Consider the following 17,965-nt stretch of genomic DNA (forward strand, 5'->3'; position numbering starts at 1 on the left):
TCTATAAGCCTTCTCTGGGCAAAACTGTCATTACCTCCAAAACAAACAGTATTTCTTGACTCATCCTACTGGTAATTTTAGTGCAGATTATTCCCTCCATACACACATTTGTATGACCTTCTCCCTGGGCAAATTCTCTGAGCCTCTCATTATAGGTCTTTATCAGGGAGGCCCAGAACAAGAGAGCCCTCATGGTGGAGCTTCCAGGGTCCAATGCCATACAAATAACAAACACCAGCCCTAGTAACCCTCATCAGTCTCTATACCAGGCTTGTAGTCTGTCCTTTGCTTCCAAACCTCCCCTTGGGATATTAGACTTTATTAAAAATAAATAGTTACAAATTCTGTTTTACAGCTGATGGCATCAGGGAGAAGAATGGAGGAGGCAAAAGGAGCGAGTGGAGGGTCTGCTGTCCAGTCAGGTCACCTGTCTGTCATCCCAGCTGTGCTGTGCCAGGGAGCAGTCTGAGTGTGGTAAGCACAGAGCCCTGCCTCCTCTGCCAGGTATCTCAGGAGAGGAGCAGGACATGTTTTTCAAGAGGACTGGGAGAACTGGATTTGAGTCCATGGAGCCGAACTGCTTCTGGAGGTGACAGACACCAAAAGCCAAGGAGAGTGCAGAGCAGCCTATGTAGAACGTCTTTGTCTCCTAGCTTGGCGTTTGCAGTGGAAGAACATCGATTTCAGTTCTCCTTCTCTTTTATATACAGAATCATGTGCAACAAGCAATAAACATGCAAGTAAACTCCTCCCTTGAGATCCTTCCCCACTCCCTCCAGGAGTCCCAAACTCTCCCTTCTATCCTCATCTGGTCAGTGCTTAGGTGTCACTCCTCTCCCAGTGATGGCGATGACCCTTGACAGCCATGGGGCCTACCCATAGTGAGAGGGGACAGAAAGTGCTGTTGCCTCAGCAGCAGAAACACTTGCTGGGGGTCCCAATCTGTCCACTGAAGGCAGGGACTCCTGTCACCTCTCCAGAGACAAGAAACCAGGCCTGCTGCTCCCCTGTCTCTGGGCAGGAAAGGGGTTCTAGCCCAAGCTGCATACCCGGAAAGACTAGTGTATCCTCACTCCTCTCCCAGGCAGTATGACCTTATGAGAAAGGGAGTATATCAGAGCAGCTCCAGGCCTTGGTGTATTTGGGGGCTGAGAGGCAATCATGGGAGACATTATTTGGTGGTGAAGGGACTTATCCAGTGTATGGGTACGGAACAGAGGAGACTGTGGCCAATGGGTGCTGAATGGGGAGGCTGGAGGAGTTAGATGGCTGACTCCCTGCGGTATGAGATTGTATCTAGAGGCAGAGTTGCCTGGAGCCGCTCCAGGTCCAGGTGGCTTCCAAAATCCATCATCTGGATGATACCTCCCTCTTCCTTGGTGTTGCCCCCTAACACCACACCCACTTCATCATCATCTTCATCTTCATCTTGACTGACAAGTGCCAGCTCATTCTCATAGCAGAAGGCACTGGGAGGTGGTGGAGAAGGTAGGATGGTCATCTTGCTTTCTTGCAGCTCCCGGGCTGAGCAGCAAGGTGTGCCAGCTACCTCGTACGTCTTGTGAAAGCGTGAGTAATCCACTTTGTAGTGGTTCTTCTCCTCAAACACAACTGGTTCAAAGCGATGACCCCAGAGGATTTCGCTAGCAAGGTAAGAACTTCGTGCCTGTGTGGTCATGGCTGTGGCTTCCACCATCCCCTCCAGAATAACCACAATCTCAAAATTCTCCGTCTCCAGCTCTTCCTTGCCAATCCCATAGAGGGGGCTCTCCTCATCAATCTCATGAACAATAATAATGGGTGAGACCAAAAATATACGATCAAGACCCACATCGTAGCCCACATTTAGGTCCCGCTGGTCCAGGGGGAGGTATTCCCCTTCCTCCGTCATGTAGGGCTTGATGAGCTGGGCTCGGACATGGGCCTCCACGATGTGACTCCTCCTCAGGTTGCCCACCCTCCACATGAGACACAGTTTGCCATCCCGCACGGAGATGACCGCATGATGGCTGAAGAGGAGGGTCTGGGCCCGCTTTTTGGGCCTTGCCATCTTGGCCATGATAGTGCCAATCATGAAGGAGTCAATCACGCAGCCCACGATGGACTGCACCACAACTGCCATGATAGCCAGCGGGCACTCCTCAGTCACGCAGCGGAAGCCGTACCCGATGGTTGTCTGTGTCTCCACCGAGAAAAGAAAAGCCCCCAGGAAGCTGTTCACGTGCATGATGCAGGGCTTGAGGAGAGAGGGACTACCTGCCACCGCCGGTGCGTTGAGGTCGCCATGGAAGAAAGCGATGCACCAGAAGAGAAAGCCGAAGAAGAGCCAGGAGACCAGGAAGGCGGCAGAGAAGATCATCAGCATGTACCGCCAGCGCGTGTCCACGCAGGTGGTGAAGATGTCGGCCATGTAGCGCTGAGATTTGTTGCTCAGGTTGGCAAAGTAAACGTTGCACTGGCCGTTCTTCTTCACAAAACGGTTGCGGTGCTTCCGCCGGGGAGCATGGCCCTTCCCGTTCCGGCTGTGCCCGTTCATGCTGCCCAGCGCAGAGACCTTGTGTCCATCCTCTTCGGTTGAAACGATGCTGTACCTGGGAAGAGAAGAAACAGGCACTTCCATCAGGAATGCATGAAGGGTAAAAGCAACCACTGAGACAGCAAGGGCAGGAGATGTGGCTGGCTCACAGGGCTACAGTACCACCCTGTTGGATCTCACAGCAGCATGTTCCAGTGATTATTGCACCACGGTGCCAACCTGACCAAACTGGTGGAGATCAGCTGCGATGTTCGATGAGTGTTGCTGCCAGGAGGTTGCATCTAGTCCTGACAGGGCAGTAAAGCAGCAGCAGCTTGTAGCTCTGTGGAACCTTCCAGCCTTTGTGGTGGGGAGGGATACAAGGCTTTGAAACCCGGGACAGCCAGGAAGCCTGGGAGCAAGCAACCATAGCCTGACTACGTTTTGGCCCTCATATAATACAAGGCTGAGAGTTTCTATTTTCTCCTCTGCTCTGCTCACTGATTTCATGGTGTGTGGTGACAATGTTTATACACTTCCTGCACTCAGGACAATTCTGTTGCCACAGCAACATGTATGTCTTCCAGCATCCCTTATCCGAAGCCAAAGGTGTAATTTGGAAATCAACAGCAAAAGCACTGACAGTTTCCTTGGCAGAAGCTACACACACACACTTTCTCGGAGACCTTCGCCCCTCCAGCTCCCTCGCAGTCAGCTCTGACACTGCCCCTCATGTGATCCTGTGAAAGCTGCAGATACTCCTTAAAGATGTGATGGCAGAAGGTGCTCTGACCACTGAGGAAATCAATAGAGTGCACTGAAGCACAAAGACTGCCCCGCCCTCATGCCTGAGAAGCTGCAGCTTCACAGGACCCTGGGAGTGTCTCCCTACCACCCCGCAATGTTGATGTGTCAGCTGGAGTCCTCCAGCTGGCCTCCATCCGCATCTCACAGCAAGGACAGCACTGGTGGCTGGAGTTGTGATTCCTGGGAACGTGTGCCTTCTGCAGTGCTGCTGGAATCTGTAGATTCTGGTCCAGCACTGCGGATTGCTTTGCTTCTCCTCCATAGTATTCCTCCAAGCACTACCCCAATATGTGGCATGTTTTGGATTGAAGGAGGAGAGAGGAGTCATCCCTTCGAACAGGAAAGGACAGGTAATTTGAGAAGAATGTATCAAAAGGGAGTCTGGAGTTAGGGTCTAAAGGGCCAGATAAGGAGGACCAGGTCACTCAGGGCAGCAGCAGGTCTCAAGAGGAGGATTACTCACCGATTGACTCGGACGCTGCCCATGGCTCGCTCTGTCATCAGATGTCAGGGGGCCGTGGGAGCTGGCAGGGCGTGGGAGCTCATGCAGCAGCACTCACATGGGACTGGGCAGCTCCAGGTTTCACCTCTGGCGAGCTGGGACCAGCGCTGCCATTGCGATTGCTCCTGGGCACGTGCCTGGCAGAAAAGGACAAAGCAAAACCCAGTCAGATCTCCCACGACAGCACGCATCCCAGTCCAGAGTAGCAGGCACAGGGCTCCCAGCCTTTTGCTCAGGGTGTGCTGGGAGGTCTCCTTGGGGCACCTGCTGCAGCCTGGCTTGGGCAGGTGAGGAGCTGACGGATAGACCTGGGTGCACGGCCCGCAGACCCCATGCTCCCGAGAACCTCCTGCCAGCAGAGGAGCAGGGGCAGCCGGTCATCACTCTCCAGATCAAGGGCACAGCAGCTGAGCAGCTCACAGGGCCCTTGCCCTGAGCCATTATATTAATATCAGAGCTTACACCAGGACAAGAGCTCAGCCAGGCTAAATACCTCTCACACAAGGACTAACAAAGCATAGGAATGCACAGCAGCCCTCAGGGATCCCTGTCAGCCCAGCCTAAGTCTGAGGGGATTTTTTTCCAGGGTGTGCAGAACATCTCCCCTCCACCCCGCCCCCCCGCCCCCCCTCCCCCCCCCCCCATTTCAAATAAAAGAAAGAAAGCAATGGGTAGAGCCCAAAAGAACTGATGGAAAGGAAGGGCTCAGGGGTAGTCAAGGAGAAGCCAGTTAGATGAAACAAACCTTGCCACATGCCGTGTGTACAGCACCCAAGGAGCAGTTCAGCAGCAGAGTCCTGGGAAAATGTCCAGCAGATGTCCCAACCCAGTTCTCCCAGAATGGAAGAATGGGGAAGCCAAAGACTCAAGACCCAGCCTATTCCACCTGCCCAGAGCTGCTGGGAAGTGAAATGCACTGAGGGGGTAATGACTCACAGATTAGGAAGGGCTTTGTACACCCATGCTAATCCTGCACTGTAGCCTTTGGATTACAGCAGCCAGTGTGGAGTGCAGATGCAGACAGAACCAGCTAGTTTGCTTCCTCCCAGCCTCACCAATGAACAGCCACTGGTTGCCAGATACAGGAAAAAATACAAGGATTTTGGGAGCAAGTGTAAGGCTTAGAGCTGCTTGCAAGTGGTTGTGCGTGGACAGGAGAGAGGAACAGCAAATGATATTGCCTAGGATGGAAAACCTGATGAGAGCCATCCTTGTCTCATCATCAGTTCCGCAAAATGGGGTGGGCTGGGGTGCCCACCAGCTTTCCCCAGTTAGGACTGCAGGCTGGAAAGAAGCAAGAAGGAAGCTCCAGACATCACATCCGATGGGATGAATATTACTCAGTTACTGAGGTAGCTAAAGCTCTACAGCAACACAAACATGGTTGCTCAGACCAAGGGTATTATGAGACCAGGAGAAGAAAACAAGATTGTAATCCACAACTCACAATATAGAGACAAAAGTGAACAGCTGCCCCAAAATCCCCATCAGGAAAAAGCACTTTGACACTGAACTCTGCCAGCTCCCACCAGTTTACTGCCCAACAACATCCAAGTCTTTATGAGGTCAGTTTGGCCAGCAATTTCTGCTGTGCAACTGGGTAAACCTACGAGACCCTGGGGCTGGTAACCTAAGTTATCCAGAAATGCTGATGTGATGCAGAGAGGTCACTTCATACCCACAGACGGTCCTGCTGGGATAAAGCTAACTAGAGTGATTACATGGTGAGGCTGCAGGGTCCTACATGCCTTTGGGAGGTGGAAAAGGTGAGCAGTTTAGGCACACCCCTCTATGCCAGCCCAAGCCAGAAAAGAAAGGGCGTCCTCTTCAGCTGGCATCATTCTCAGCCAGCCTGGATATACCAAACTCATGCTTAGGCAGAACTAACCCCGATAACACAGGGAAGGCACTGTCACAGCTCACACATATGAGTAATTCACAATTTCCTGAAAGTTTCTACAACCAACAACTCACTCTCCAGCTGCAGAAACAGGTGCATCATTTCTAGAGATTTTGGATTTCTGGCCCAAGCAGCAGCCAGCACCAAAAGAAAGGAGGGAGGACCTAAGGAGCTTTGTGAGACCATGTGCAGCAACACCTGGATCTCTGCTCCTTACCTTTCACCCCTTTCCCAAGGGGCAAAGGAAGCAGATGAAATACAAGGGCTTTGTTCATCCCCAGTTCAGGCTGGTACAGCTGTGGGATGGGATGAGCACGCTGTGTAAGAGCTCTTCATCTTGTGGTGCTGTGCTTCCTCCTGGCTCCCACAAGGGAGCTCATGTCAGCCAGAGCTGTGGCAGAGCCTCTTTTTTACGGAGTCCACCATGGCTGGACCGTGCAACTCAGAGCCTGGGCAGCCTTTGCTGCTGGCTCCACAGTGCCTGAACAGAGTATCAGCAGCTAAAGCCACATCACTACCTGCAACTAGTACTTAATCGCAAAGAAAGTATTTCCACAAAGGATAAAGGCTACCAGTCTGAGCACACACATTTGAGAATGGGAAAGAAAATGCTTTAATTTGCAGTAAATATTTGCAAGTGGGAGACCGATGGCCTCAGACCATGCACGGATCCATGGAACTCACACAGAATTGCACTCAAAGACCTCTCTCTGCTCAAAATTTAAGAATTTTTCTTGTAGATTCAAGGACCTCAGCAACAACAGGCAGCATTGCTGAGGCAGGAGCTGCCTGAGGGAGGCATCTTTGCCCATTATGAGCTCGTGGGGGTTTTGCCTGGTGAAGTCTAAGTTGTGCTTCACTGCTTCCAGGCCAGTCTGTTCTCAGGTTTTCATTCTCCAGCTTGCATCTCTCCAGCTGTCCTTGGAGAATAAAGATCTTGTGCTTCAGCCTCTCCACATTTGTTTCAGCGTTCAGAGCCCGCTCCTTCATTATCTGAAGACGACACTCAGTCTCCTGGATTAAGGACTGGAACTGCCCAGCTTCCCTCTCTCGTTCCACCTGGCTGGCCTTTAGCTGATCCTGCAGGCTCACCACCATGCATGCCTGTCTCTTCAAGTTGTTCTGCAAGGTGTTCAACATCCTCCTGACCATGGCATTGTCCTTCCTGAGTGCAGCATTCTCACCCTCAAACTTGTCACACTGTTCCCTGAGCAAGTTGTGTTCCTCCCTGAGCACGACATCCCCCTCCATGACCACAGTGCTGGCCTTCTTGAGCTCTTTGAGCGCCTGACTGAGTGCAAAGTTCTCCGACATGAGCACAAAGTTCATGTTCCTGAGCAGTTTGTTCTCTGACCTGAGGACACTGTTCTCCTGCCAGAGCGAGTCGTAGGTCGGCTGGAGGGATGGGGACTCCCTGTCCTCCCTATCCTCGCTGTCCTCACCATCCTCCTCCTGCAGCACCTGGGGCTCTGCTCCCGTGGTGCTCCCTGGGTGTTCCACGTAATGGTCACTGGCATGGGCCTGTGTGGCAGTGGCCTCTGTCCCCAAGTGCTGGCCTGAGCTGTGCTGGAAAGAGTCATGGAAGCCACTTGGTGCTGTACTGGTCTTTTGGAGAGCAGGCAACCTCTGATGCCCAGGAAGGTGATAACTCAGGCTGGGCTCCTCATCTCCAGCCAAGCTGTCAGACATTCCCATGTCTTTGTAAAATGGTTCCTGAAACTCCTGATCTTCTGACTCAAGCTCCAGTGCATGCTTGGCCAACCCCACAGGCTTATCTTCCACCAAGTGCCCAGGAGTTGAGGAAAGCAGGGTGAATTCTCCCAGACCCTCTGTCTGATTGTCATCTGGGCTGTCACTGTTCTTGCACAAGGGTGAAGGAAGCTCAGAATGGCTGGAGTTCCCTGATTCTTCACTGTCATCATCATCACCATCATCGTCATCATCACCTTGCAAGCCTTGAGATTCTGGGTAGACCGTCATCATTAGCCCAAAGATGCGAAATGGCTGTGACATTTTTCAGGATGCTCTGGGCTGCAGCAACCAAAAGAATCCAAATTGTCGTCCTGGAGTGCAGGCCATGCAGGCTGTGGACATAGACAAGCAGTGTGCCACCTTCTGCAGCCTCAGCAATGCTTGTTGTGGCCACAAAACCCCTCTGTTTAGAGCACCAGGATGTTCAGGAGGAAGTGGAGAACCACACACCTCTGCATCTCAGCGCTGGGGACAACTGGCACCACCACCATTCCAAAGTCTGTGATGTCATGGGGTTCCATGTGTGCTGAGTTGTCAGAAGCAGGGGAGGGGGAGGAAGCAATCAACTGCTGTCCTGATTCTGTCTAGGACTGCGTTAATATTCTTCATAGTAGCCAGCACAGTGTTGGATTTAGTATGAGAATGCTGATAACACAGACATGTTGGAGCTGTTGTTAAGTAGCGGCTTACTCCAAGCCAAGGAGTTTTCTGTTGCCCACGTTCTGCCACTGAGGAGCTGCAGGAGGAGCATGGCCAGAACAGCTGGTTCAAACTAGCCAAAGGAATATTCCATGCCACAAAACATCATGCCCAGAATATGACTGGGGGGAGCTACCTGTAAGGGGCTGTTGACTGGGCATCAGTCATTGGGTAGTGAGTAACTGGGTTGTGCATCACTTGTTTCTCTTGGGTCCCGTCATTCTCTCTCTCTGTGCTTATTATTACTATTACTATTATTATTGATAATAATATTAATATGATTAACATATTTATTATTGTTATATTTTGTTTCAATTATTAAATTGTTCTTATCTCAACCCACAAAGTTTACCTTTTCTTTTTGATTCCCTTCCCCACTGCGGCTAGGGGCAGTGAGAGGGAGAGAGGAGCTGAGTGATATTTAAGTTGCCTGCTGGGGTCAAAGCACAGCTGCAGAAGGTGTTTTTGGCATCATGAGGATATGCTGTCCTCCTGGCTGTAGAGCTGACCCCAGCTTGGGGATGCTGCCAGTGAGCAGAGAGCAGCTCACAAAGCCCCCAGTGAGACCACCAGTGTAAAGGAGGGACAGGGACGATCCAGCCTGGGCAGGCAGCATGGGTCAGAGGGGACAACAGGGTACTGAGACATCTCCACCAGCAAGGCCAAGCCACTGGCACTTGGGTGGGGCTCACCCTGGACAGGGGCAGGAGATATCTCCAGCACTTTGGCCACAGGCATCACTCTAAGCTGAACGGCCGTGAAGGGTCCATGCTGTGGTGCTGCCAATCTGATTCATCCTCTGCTGCCAGCTGGCACAGGGAAGTGTTAGTAATACCGAGTGCCACAAACTCAGAGCGGCACGAGCCAGGAGACGAACAAAAATAAACACATTTCCCACTTCCACCCCAACACACCCCCACAGCGCGTGGTGCCGCCATGGGAAGGACAGACAGGCAAGCAAGAAACGCCTGGGCTGGGGACTGCTCCACACTGGGTCACTGTCCCTCCTCAGCAGCTGGTGGACCTGGGCCACCACTGACATCCCTGCTGGCAAAATCAATGCCACCAGCTTGGCAAGGCCAGGGGCCTTACCCGGAGCCCAAAGCCTATGCAAATATAGTTCAAATGGCTGTGAAAAGGTCCCATTGCAACTTGGAAAGCTGAAACAGAAATGGAATGAAAGGGGAAGGCTCAAAGGTGTCTCCAGCAGAAGGAGATTATATTCATATCCTGAAGAGGCAGCTGCCTGTCACATGGACAAGGGGGAGGAAAGCCTGGCTGAGGACAGAGACACAAATCCAGAGCATGCCTGAGGACATTTCTTGGAGCTTGCTCTGCCTCCTGAGACCCACATGTGAAGGAGGAAGCCGCAGAGTCAGTGGTAATTCCTATGGAGTGGTTTGAAACCAAGCTGGTGGGTGCAGCAAGGAGAGATGCTAGGCAGGAGGCTGCAGCCTGGACAGGTGTCTCCCCATCCCTCTGCTGCCTGTCCTGGGTGTACGTGAACACCCAAGTGTTTCACGGCCTGCAGGAGCCCCCAGCACTTTTGAAAGCTGCTGCAGCACGGATGTCTTGGCCACTGCCTTGCAGCATTGAAACAGCGAGCCAGATGGGTCTCCAGCCCCAGAGCATGTGCTAACCTTCCCTCTTTCCCAACAACTTTCCCCCTCCTGTGTCTTAGATTGAGCAATGCCAGGGACACCACCACGGTGTTGCAGTCATCTCCTCTTTCCCGTGTGACACTGTGCTCCAGCAGCACAAGCCATCACACCAGCCCACGCTGCCACCCCACTTCTGCTCTGGCCCTGAGCAGACACGTGGGGCTGTGCTGCTGCTGTCCCTTTCCAAGGGATCTGCAGGATAATAAGGTTGAGCAGCTTGGTGCTGGGGCAATACCTCTATTGCTCCATTCCCTGTACACAGTGCAGTGCCTCACAAGTCCCAGTCTTTCTCCAGCTCCTGCCAGAGTAGATCATATATTGTCAATCCTTCCTTAAATTTGCAATGGAAGAGTCTCATGAAACAGAACAGAAAAGTCCACGCTTAAGCACTCCCCCACTTCTCTTTTTATAACAACCATATCTGGTGCTCTGGGACATACACTGTGAACGGCAACGATGGAAAAATCCCAGGGTATTTTTACACTCTTAGTCTTTGCTTTATCTGGAGTTGTCTGGCAAATGCTTCCCTCCTGTCTGTGGTCAATACCGCAGCCGCTGGTTGCGCTCCGCTTTGTGCCTTTGTCCCTATTACCGGCTTGGATCAGCGTCCACAGACCCATCCTGCCAGCTCGGGCACGGTGACAACACGGCAGACGAACTTCTCGCCTCTTGGAGTCAGGGCGGAAACACCCGCAGCTGAGAAGGGACCTCTCTGCCTTTCTGCAGAGCCTTGCAGACCCGCAGCACTCGGTGTGTCCTCCCCATCCTCTTTGTAACTCCATCTCTCCTCCTACTCCTCACGAATATTCCCAGGGTTCATGTTGGGGCTCACAGGGCAGCTCGGTGCCGTGGGGGCCTGTCCTGCCACGAGAGGCAGCGGCCGAGCTCTCGCCGCTCCGTGCCGGCAGGGCAGGCTGCCAGGCGCTGTACGGGCACACGCGAAGGCTCAGTCACCGTGCAGGAGAGTTTTACCATATTAAAAAGGCAAGTGACATATGGAAGGTGAGGGGAGGAAGCTGTAATCAACTCTATACCATTTTTATATACACACTTCTGCCTTTTCGTTCAATAATTATAAATAGATTAAGTGCCAACAGTCCCCATCTGCCCCTCAAGGCATGATCCGCTGACCAGTTTCCCTCTCCAAAAGAGGATTTTATTCATGTGCCTCTGCCCGGTTTATATTTTGGAGTGGAGTGAGAAGGGGGGATATTTTTTCCCCCGTGAAGCTCTGGAGCCTGAGGATGGGTAATATGAAAACAAAACAAAATGATTTGAAGTTAAACCATCTCAGTGTGTGACTCAGAGCTATTCATAGCTCCCTGAAGCCAGCTGCAGCAACGGAGCCAGAAGGATTCTGCCCGTATTATTATTCCAATTACCATCTGAATTAAAAGTTTGAGCAGTGATCAACCCACATGCTGATGGGAGGGGGAGAGAAGAAAGAGAAGAGAGAAGGAGAGAAAGAGTGAGAGGGAGAAAAAACAGATTAAAAATGGGAACCACACAAAGGTCCCCAGGATGACAAAGTCAGGAAGAGGCACGGAAAGGTGACAGCATCACCTCCTGCCTGCTCCCACACCGCCCCAGCGATCCCTGCTGCGGCTGCACCGTCCAGACAATGGCGCTGCAAGAACAGCTGCCTGCTCCCCAGGATCTCAGACTAGATGGGGGATACCCCGTGCTGGGGTTGGTGGGACTGGCACCGGCACTCACCCACCATTCTCTGGCCAAAATGGGGCTGGGGGTACACGACACAGGGGCTGGGTGGGTGACTGAGCACGATTGTAAGGAGAGGATGCTGCTGGAGCGGCAGCTGGGGAGATGCCCCTGCTTTTTCTTGCTGAGTGAGGAAGGTGGGTGTTATTCTTTGTAGCTGGCATCACAGGAAAAATTAAATGCTCAGAAGGTCCCTGGCCTTCCCTGGGTGGTGTTCTTGGCCAAAAAGGAACCAAGCTTTTGCGGCAGCCAGGGTGCAGACCGCATCCCACCTGCTCCCAAGGAAACACAGGGGCTGAGATACCTCCAGCACCCCACGTGCCAAAACCATGGACTACACTCCAAAGGGTTGGTGCAAAACCTGCAAAAGCTGAAAAACTGAAGGCTCTGGGGGTGTCCCTGAGGTCCTCACATCCCAGGCAGATGCAGTGCACTCAAGTCACCTCCTCCAGCTTCCCAGCACAAACTTACAGTGCAAAGGGTGACCTCACTAATCTACACATCCCTGGAACTCCCTTCACTGCCCTGTGGGAGCCCTGATGTAAGGCCATTCCCGGCAGCATCCCTGTGCCTCAGCATCCCTTCAGCACAAAGTGCCTGGCCATGTGGGGTGTCTTGATGGCTTTTGGCTAGTCAGGAGACAAGAATAATTATCGGCCTGCAGGAAAAGGGGGGCAAGGGTGGCTCGCATCATCTGCCTGCCTGCTGCAGTTGTGCTCTTGACAGGGCAGGGATGAACTGCCGGTGACTCTGCCAAGCATCAAGCAAGGCAGGTGCCTGCAAATAGTTTATGAATGATGATAGCAACAGTGACAGCAGCAAGGGCAAGCAATAACCAGGGCAAAGCCTGCTCTGCACCAAGCCCCCGATTGAGAGAGGCTGCAGCCACTTCTCTGCACCCAGCTGCTGCACCACAGCCGAGTTGCCAGCCTGGCCTGGCTGCTAAGCACTAACCCATCAGTGACAGGGGAAAAAAATCCCCCTTCAGCCCCCTTGTCGCTATGCTCACAGGGAGCTGAGCAGAGCCATGAGCCTCCTGCAAGGCCCCAGCTTCTCCCTTTTCAGCCAAGCCTTCTAGGCATCAAAAACAGAGCAGAGGGAGCATCCCAGGTAAGCTGCAAAACCGCATTCCCACCGAGAGCGGATCAAGTACTTCACTACAGGTTTGCTGAATTGTATTGCTGCGGTTTGATCCGTCGGGGTTAACAAACACACCTGGAAGGCGTCGAGCCTAAGTGCTGCCCAACTCACGCAGTACGGGGGACCATTGCTCCCCTCCTTCCCCTGCCCCCCAGCTCTCCGACAGGGAGGGGCTGCCATCGCGGCCAGGCTCGGGCTGCGGGAGAGCAGTGCGAAGCGGGACTGCATCTGCCAGGACTGCGATATCCCTCCCGCCATCACTACGGGCTGCTGTCACACCCCTGCTCCTCCGGCCTGCCACAGTCGCTCCCGCTGGCACCCTGCCTGCTCACCTGCCTGTCGCCTGTCGCCTGCTGGCACTCGGTGCTGCCCGCAACTTCTGCCTGTTCACCTCCACACAGACACGAGCCTGTTTCTCGGTGCTGGCAGCAACGGGAACAGGAGAGGAGAGGACTTCTGGGGCCGCTGAGTCTGGTCCCGTGGCAGGCACCGCCTCTTCGTAATGCCATCGAGCTTTTCAGAGGGATGAAGCGCCTGTGTGCCCAGCCTCTGGGATCCCCAGTGCCCTTCAGCCCCCGCACTCACCGTGCTGCTGCCGGGGCCGATCTATACAGCTCTCCCGGGGCTTTACCCTCCTCTACAGCAGAGTCGCTTTCGGCATCCACTTGCTCTAAGACTCCTTTCAGCTGGTCAGTCCGCGCGGGTGCTTTAGCAGGCTGCCAGCAGAAAGGGAACCGGCAAGAGGCAAGGGGGGAGCAAAGCTGAAGGCAGGGGAAAGGAGAACAGGCAGCAGAGAGGCAGCTGGGACAAGGCCAGCAGCTCTTTGTACCAATGCTGGTACCGCTCGCCAGGGAGGGAAGGAGATGGGGAGAGGTGTCAAGGTCGTTCCTCTGAGCCTTTTGCAGGGGACAGAATGGGGGACGCTGCATCCCTCATTATCCAACAGGCTCCCTCTGAAGTGTTTCAGGAGAAATGTTGCCATAGAAATAAAACAACCGTCCAGATTGTGAGGGGCAGACCCACTGCCATGGTGGCAGGAGCGTGGGCAGAGCGGCGGCAAGAGCCCCTGGCTGGTGGCGTGGGGAGGTGCCGGGCTGGAGAGTGTCTTGTTCTCCACCCTCCACTCTCTAATTTCCAGTGAGAGCAGCAGTGGTGCTGCTGTGCCAGCGTGGCTGGTGCCAGGAGGTGGTGGGCATCTCCTCCCCAAATAAACCAGTGGGTGAATGGCAAAACTGTCCCTGAAGGAAGCTGCCTGCTGCCCGGCTCCCAGGAGGACGGACACGGAGGTGCATGGGTCTCTGGGGCCGCGGGGACAGGGTCACATTGCAGCAGCTCCCATCTCTCAGCAGCCTGCGCCACGGCACCACCTTCACCGCTGGAGAACGAGCCTCAGAGGTCTCAGGGGGGGAACCGGCTCAAAAGCAGCCCTTGCCTGTCCCAAGCTCCCCACTGCCAGACAATCAGCATCTCTCCCGAGAAGGGGCTCCAATCCCAACCATGTCCATTAAAACCATCTTATCTGGCGAGGAAAACCGGTGCCGGTGCCTCTGGGGGTTCCCTGTGAGGCCTCTCCGCCTTGGTAAGGGGCACAGGAGCAGTGACGTCAAGGAGCAGGAATTTAGCCTGACTCAGTTTCGCAGCGCTGCGAGGCAAGCGCAGACGGCTTCACTCAGCCCGTGCCATTCACAGAAAAGCGAGCGCCAGCGGGAGGCTGGGAGCCGCGTGGATGAGTAAGGGATCGATTGCTAAGACGCCAGCATCCATCTATCGATTCCCGGCCGCGCTGCCGGGTTAAGCCAGCCCAGCACAATAACGAGAGGAGGGATGGAGGGGCTTGCTGAGGGCAGAGGGCCATTAAGTGCTCCGCTCTGCGTCCGCGCTGATGTCAGTGCTCGGCGGGCGCAGGTGTCCGTCACCGTGCCCTCCTCCCCCTTGCTGGCACCCTCCTGTCGCTGACACCACCCCAGGGATGCAGCTGCTTCCCGGGCGTGGCCGATGGCTGAGCTTGGGGTGGCGGAGAGGCTGGAGCGGCCAGCAGGGACTGGCCATGCCAAGTAACTCCATCCCACCCCAGCCACTTCCTCGCTTTCCGGTTTTCCTTGCGAACCATGGCGGGCGACTGCAAGGGGCAAGGACCACTGCCTGCCCCCTGCCAGCACCACAGGTCGGGGCACTTGATCGTAGCTCCCAACCAGAGGGAAAGGTGGAGGGGAAAAAAAAGGTGGAGGAGAGGGAACCCACTTCCCTCCAGATCAGCCCTCTCCAGCTTATCCTCTCTGTGGCCGTCCTCACCATTCGTCCCCCTTCCTCGTCCCCACCGGGTTCCTGTTTCCCCCTAAGGCACGTATTTGCCCTGTATTGATTATTATTTTCAGTGGCTGCAAACAGGAGTGGCCACACACTGCCGGGGTGTCTCAGGCTTCTGGGGATGCCACTTCTGGTGGTGAATGGAGAAGGGACACGTTCCTACAGCTCTGTCAAGATGTATTCCCCATGCACCTGCCTGATTCCTCCCAGGCTCCGGCTAACCCCAAGCCCTGGGCTCATCTCCGCACCTCCCACCTCCTGTGGATGACTCCTCCCGAGAAGCCAAGGAGGGCACAGAGCCGGGGTTGAGGGTAGCCTTGGAGCTATGTCACCTCTGCCACGCGTTCCCGTGTGCGCTGTCACTGTCTGCCCTTCACAGCCCACCCCCCAAGGGGAGGAAGGGGACGAGGGAGCAGCCCCAGAGCTGCTGTTTGCTTTGCCACCGATGGAGTCAGGGCTGGGCAGCAGGGATAGGAAACTCCAGGCTCCTGCCAGAAGGATTTGGATGACTCCAGGAGATTTGCCCAGGAGGGAGGGCCTTAGGGGCTTAAGGGCCAGGGATATCCGAGGTGATCTGCCAACACCATGCAAACCTGCCTGCCCACTCTCGCTCTGGTGGGGAAGCCGACCTTGTCAACAGGGAGCAAAGGCGGAGTTTCTCTGCTAGTTTGCTCACGGCTTTCTCCCGATCCCCTTCACCCAAACCCTCTGTCCAGAAGACCCTTTGCACTGTGCCTGTCTGGGGGGTGTTGGACCACCACCGGCAGGATCGGCCATGCCGGGACTAGGAGAGGTGGAAGGCAAGGGAGAGGGGGGCAGGTCTGGAGCCCAAAAAGCTCCGCAGGCAGCAGGAGGACAAACACATCCACTTCAGCCCCATTTGCACCCGGCAGCCTGGAGAGGAGGTCTCCAGCTGCCTTTTACGCTATGAACTGGCCGGGATCAGCACAGAGAAGAATCTACAGAGCAGAAGCAAAAGGTGAGCAGGACCCAGCCCAGGGCGAGAAGGCTCTAAGAAAACACGGGGAACTGAAAAAATGAAGAAGTTACCTGCAAAGCGACCGAAGTCAGGGTGGCAAGGGGGCGGGGAGGGAAGTTGGGGAGGTTTAGAGGCAGGAGCCCACCCCTGCCCCTCGGCCCGCGGCCGCCCCGGTAGCTGTACGTGCATACGCCATGCACACAAGGCAACTTTATTATTCACTGGCACGCTCACACGAAGCCACGCATCTCTCCCTAAGTTATATTTATAGCTGTTCCTCTGAGCGAACGCAAATGAAACAATACATTATTTTCCTAAGGGAGAAAAACCCTTCCCGCTCTCATGCCGGTGAGGAGAGCAGCGCTCCCCGGCACCGCCTCTTACCCGGGTCCTGCCGAGGGCTGCCGCCTGCTCCAGCCGTGCCGAGCCAGCATCAGAGGAAGGGAAAAGCGGCCGGTCTCTCCATCTCACCATGAAATGCTTCAGCCGGACCGGAGGAATCAGGGAAGTCTCTCTGCAGTCCTCGCTCGCCTCCAGCCTAGGTTTATTTTTTTCCCCTCCAAAGAGCTACTTACTTCTCCGCTGCGACCTGCTCTTCTCCTAACTCTGCCCTGCCCACGCCAGCGCTCTCCTTCTGCCTCTGCCTCTCAGAATTTTTTGCTCCCAGGAGCGTCCATCCCACGGAGTGCTGATGTGCCTTCGTGGCTCAGCGACGGGTTTAGGTCTCCCCCTCCTGCCCGGCTCCCTCCTTCTCTGGCATTATTTGCCCGTGCCTCTTGCTGCCCCCCTGCTCTAGTCCCCAGATCCCCCCTCTCCCCGACACCCTTCCTCCCTTTGCGCTCCGCTCCCTTTCCCTGGCTGCCTCTCCCCCTCGCTGATTGCTATGCAGTCTGTAGCTGAGAAGTCAGTAACTCCGTGGTAGGATCCAACAGCTTTCCGCTACTTTAGCCCATCCTCGCATGTGAGCTCAGAGCTGCGGAGCCACCATGGGGGAGACACAGCAACCACCGGCAGCGGGAAAGGGATGGCGGGGCCGCCAGGTGCCCCCGAGGAGGTGAATCCTCCTCCTGGGCTGCTGCACAGAGATTAAATAACTACCGGCAGAGGGTCTTTTCCCACCTGGATTTGGGGTGCTGGGCTGACACCTGGCCGTGAGGAAGGACCAGGCTCTCCCAGCTGTGGGGCATTGCCTCCCCACTCTACAGAGCTGGTGATTTCCTGCCGGGATGAGTAATGCTGGGACAGGAGCGTGGACATGGCGGGACCAGCCCTTAGGGCTCCGGGATAGTGCACAGCCGTCCTGCCGGGAAACCTCTCCAAGAAACCTCTTCTGGGTCTCTATGGCCAGCAGCATCTCAGAGGCTATAAAAAGGTCACTTCTTGGTGACAGAGAGAAGGCAGGGGACTCCGCTGCCACAAAGCCAGAGGCTAAAGAGAGCCCTGACCACACAGGCAGTGGCTGGAAGCACAGGGTCCTGGGGACAGCCCTGCTCCAGGATGGTGTTTTTGAGGACGTGGTTTCCGTCTTGGTGTCTCATCTGCTGTGCCTCTGCTGAAAAGTCAAAAAATATTAAAAAAAAACATTTTTTGAGTCTCCTCCAGGCCCAAATCCCGAAAGGATTATGACCCTCTCTCCCAAAATCCTCCCAAGATGTGGAACATGGGATGACCCCTGCACAACATGCTGTGGAGGCTGCTGTGCCCTGCCAGCACCAGTGAGCACAGCTGTGGTGAGCACAGCCTGATCCCATCTGGCAAAGCCACTGCCAGGGCAGCAGAGGGTGGCTTCAGTCACTCCATGCAGACGAGCAGCTGCAAACCAGGAGCACCATCAGCCATCAGCCTCCTGAAGGGTCAGTTCACCCCAGTGGCCCCATGGCTGCTCCCTACTGCTCCTGAGGAGCTGCTGCACCTGGATGGAGCTGGGCCAGCCTGTCCATCCCCTCTGCAGCCATCCCTATGAAGACCTTGTTCAGGTTCAGAG

General features: G+C 54.8%; 1 protein-coding gene across 3 annotated transcripts; it reads right to left on the bottom strand.

The window, feature by feature from the left end:
• Nucleotides 1-469: 469 nt before the first annotated feature.
• LOC131573814 (inward rectifier potassium channel 4-like) lies at nucleotides 470-16,555 on the bottom strand. 3 transcript variants are annotated; one of them, XM_058828087.1, is made up of 3 exons: nucleotides 16,366-16,555; nucleotides 3,786-3,961; nucleotides 470-2,591 (listed from the first exon to the last, which is right to left on the bottom strand). In XM_058828087.1, exons 2-3 carry the CDS (start codon nucleotides 3,821-3,823, stop codon nucleotides 1,262-1,264), a joined length of 1,368 nt encoding a protein of 455 aa, XP_058684070.1. In that variant the 5' UTR covers nucleotides 3,824-3,961; nucleotides 16,366-16,555; the 3' UTR covers nucleotides 470-1,261. The 3 variants fall into 3 exon arrangements, with proteins under 3 accessions (XP_058684070.1, XP_058684071.1, XP_058684072.1); XM_058828088.1 differs by lacking the exon at nucleotides 16,366-16,555 and adding an exon at nucleotides 4,570-4,761; XM_058828089.1 differs by lacking the exon at nucleotides 16,366-16,555 and having other exon boundaries at nucleotides 3,786-3,990.
• Nucleotides 16,556-17,965: the final 1,410 nt, after the last annotated feature.

This window comes from Poecile atricapillus, chromosome Z, assembly GCF_030490865.1.
Source record: "Poecile atricapillus isolate bPoeAtr1 chromosome Z, bPoeAtr1.hap1, whole genome shotgun sequence".
Taxonomy (NCBI): domain Eukaryota; kingdom Metazoa; phylum Chordata; class Aves; order Passeriformes; family Paridae; genus Poecile; species Poecile atricapillus.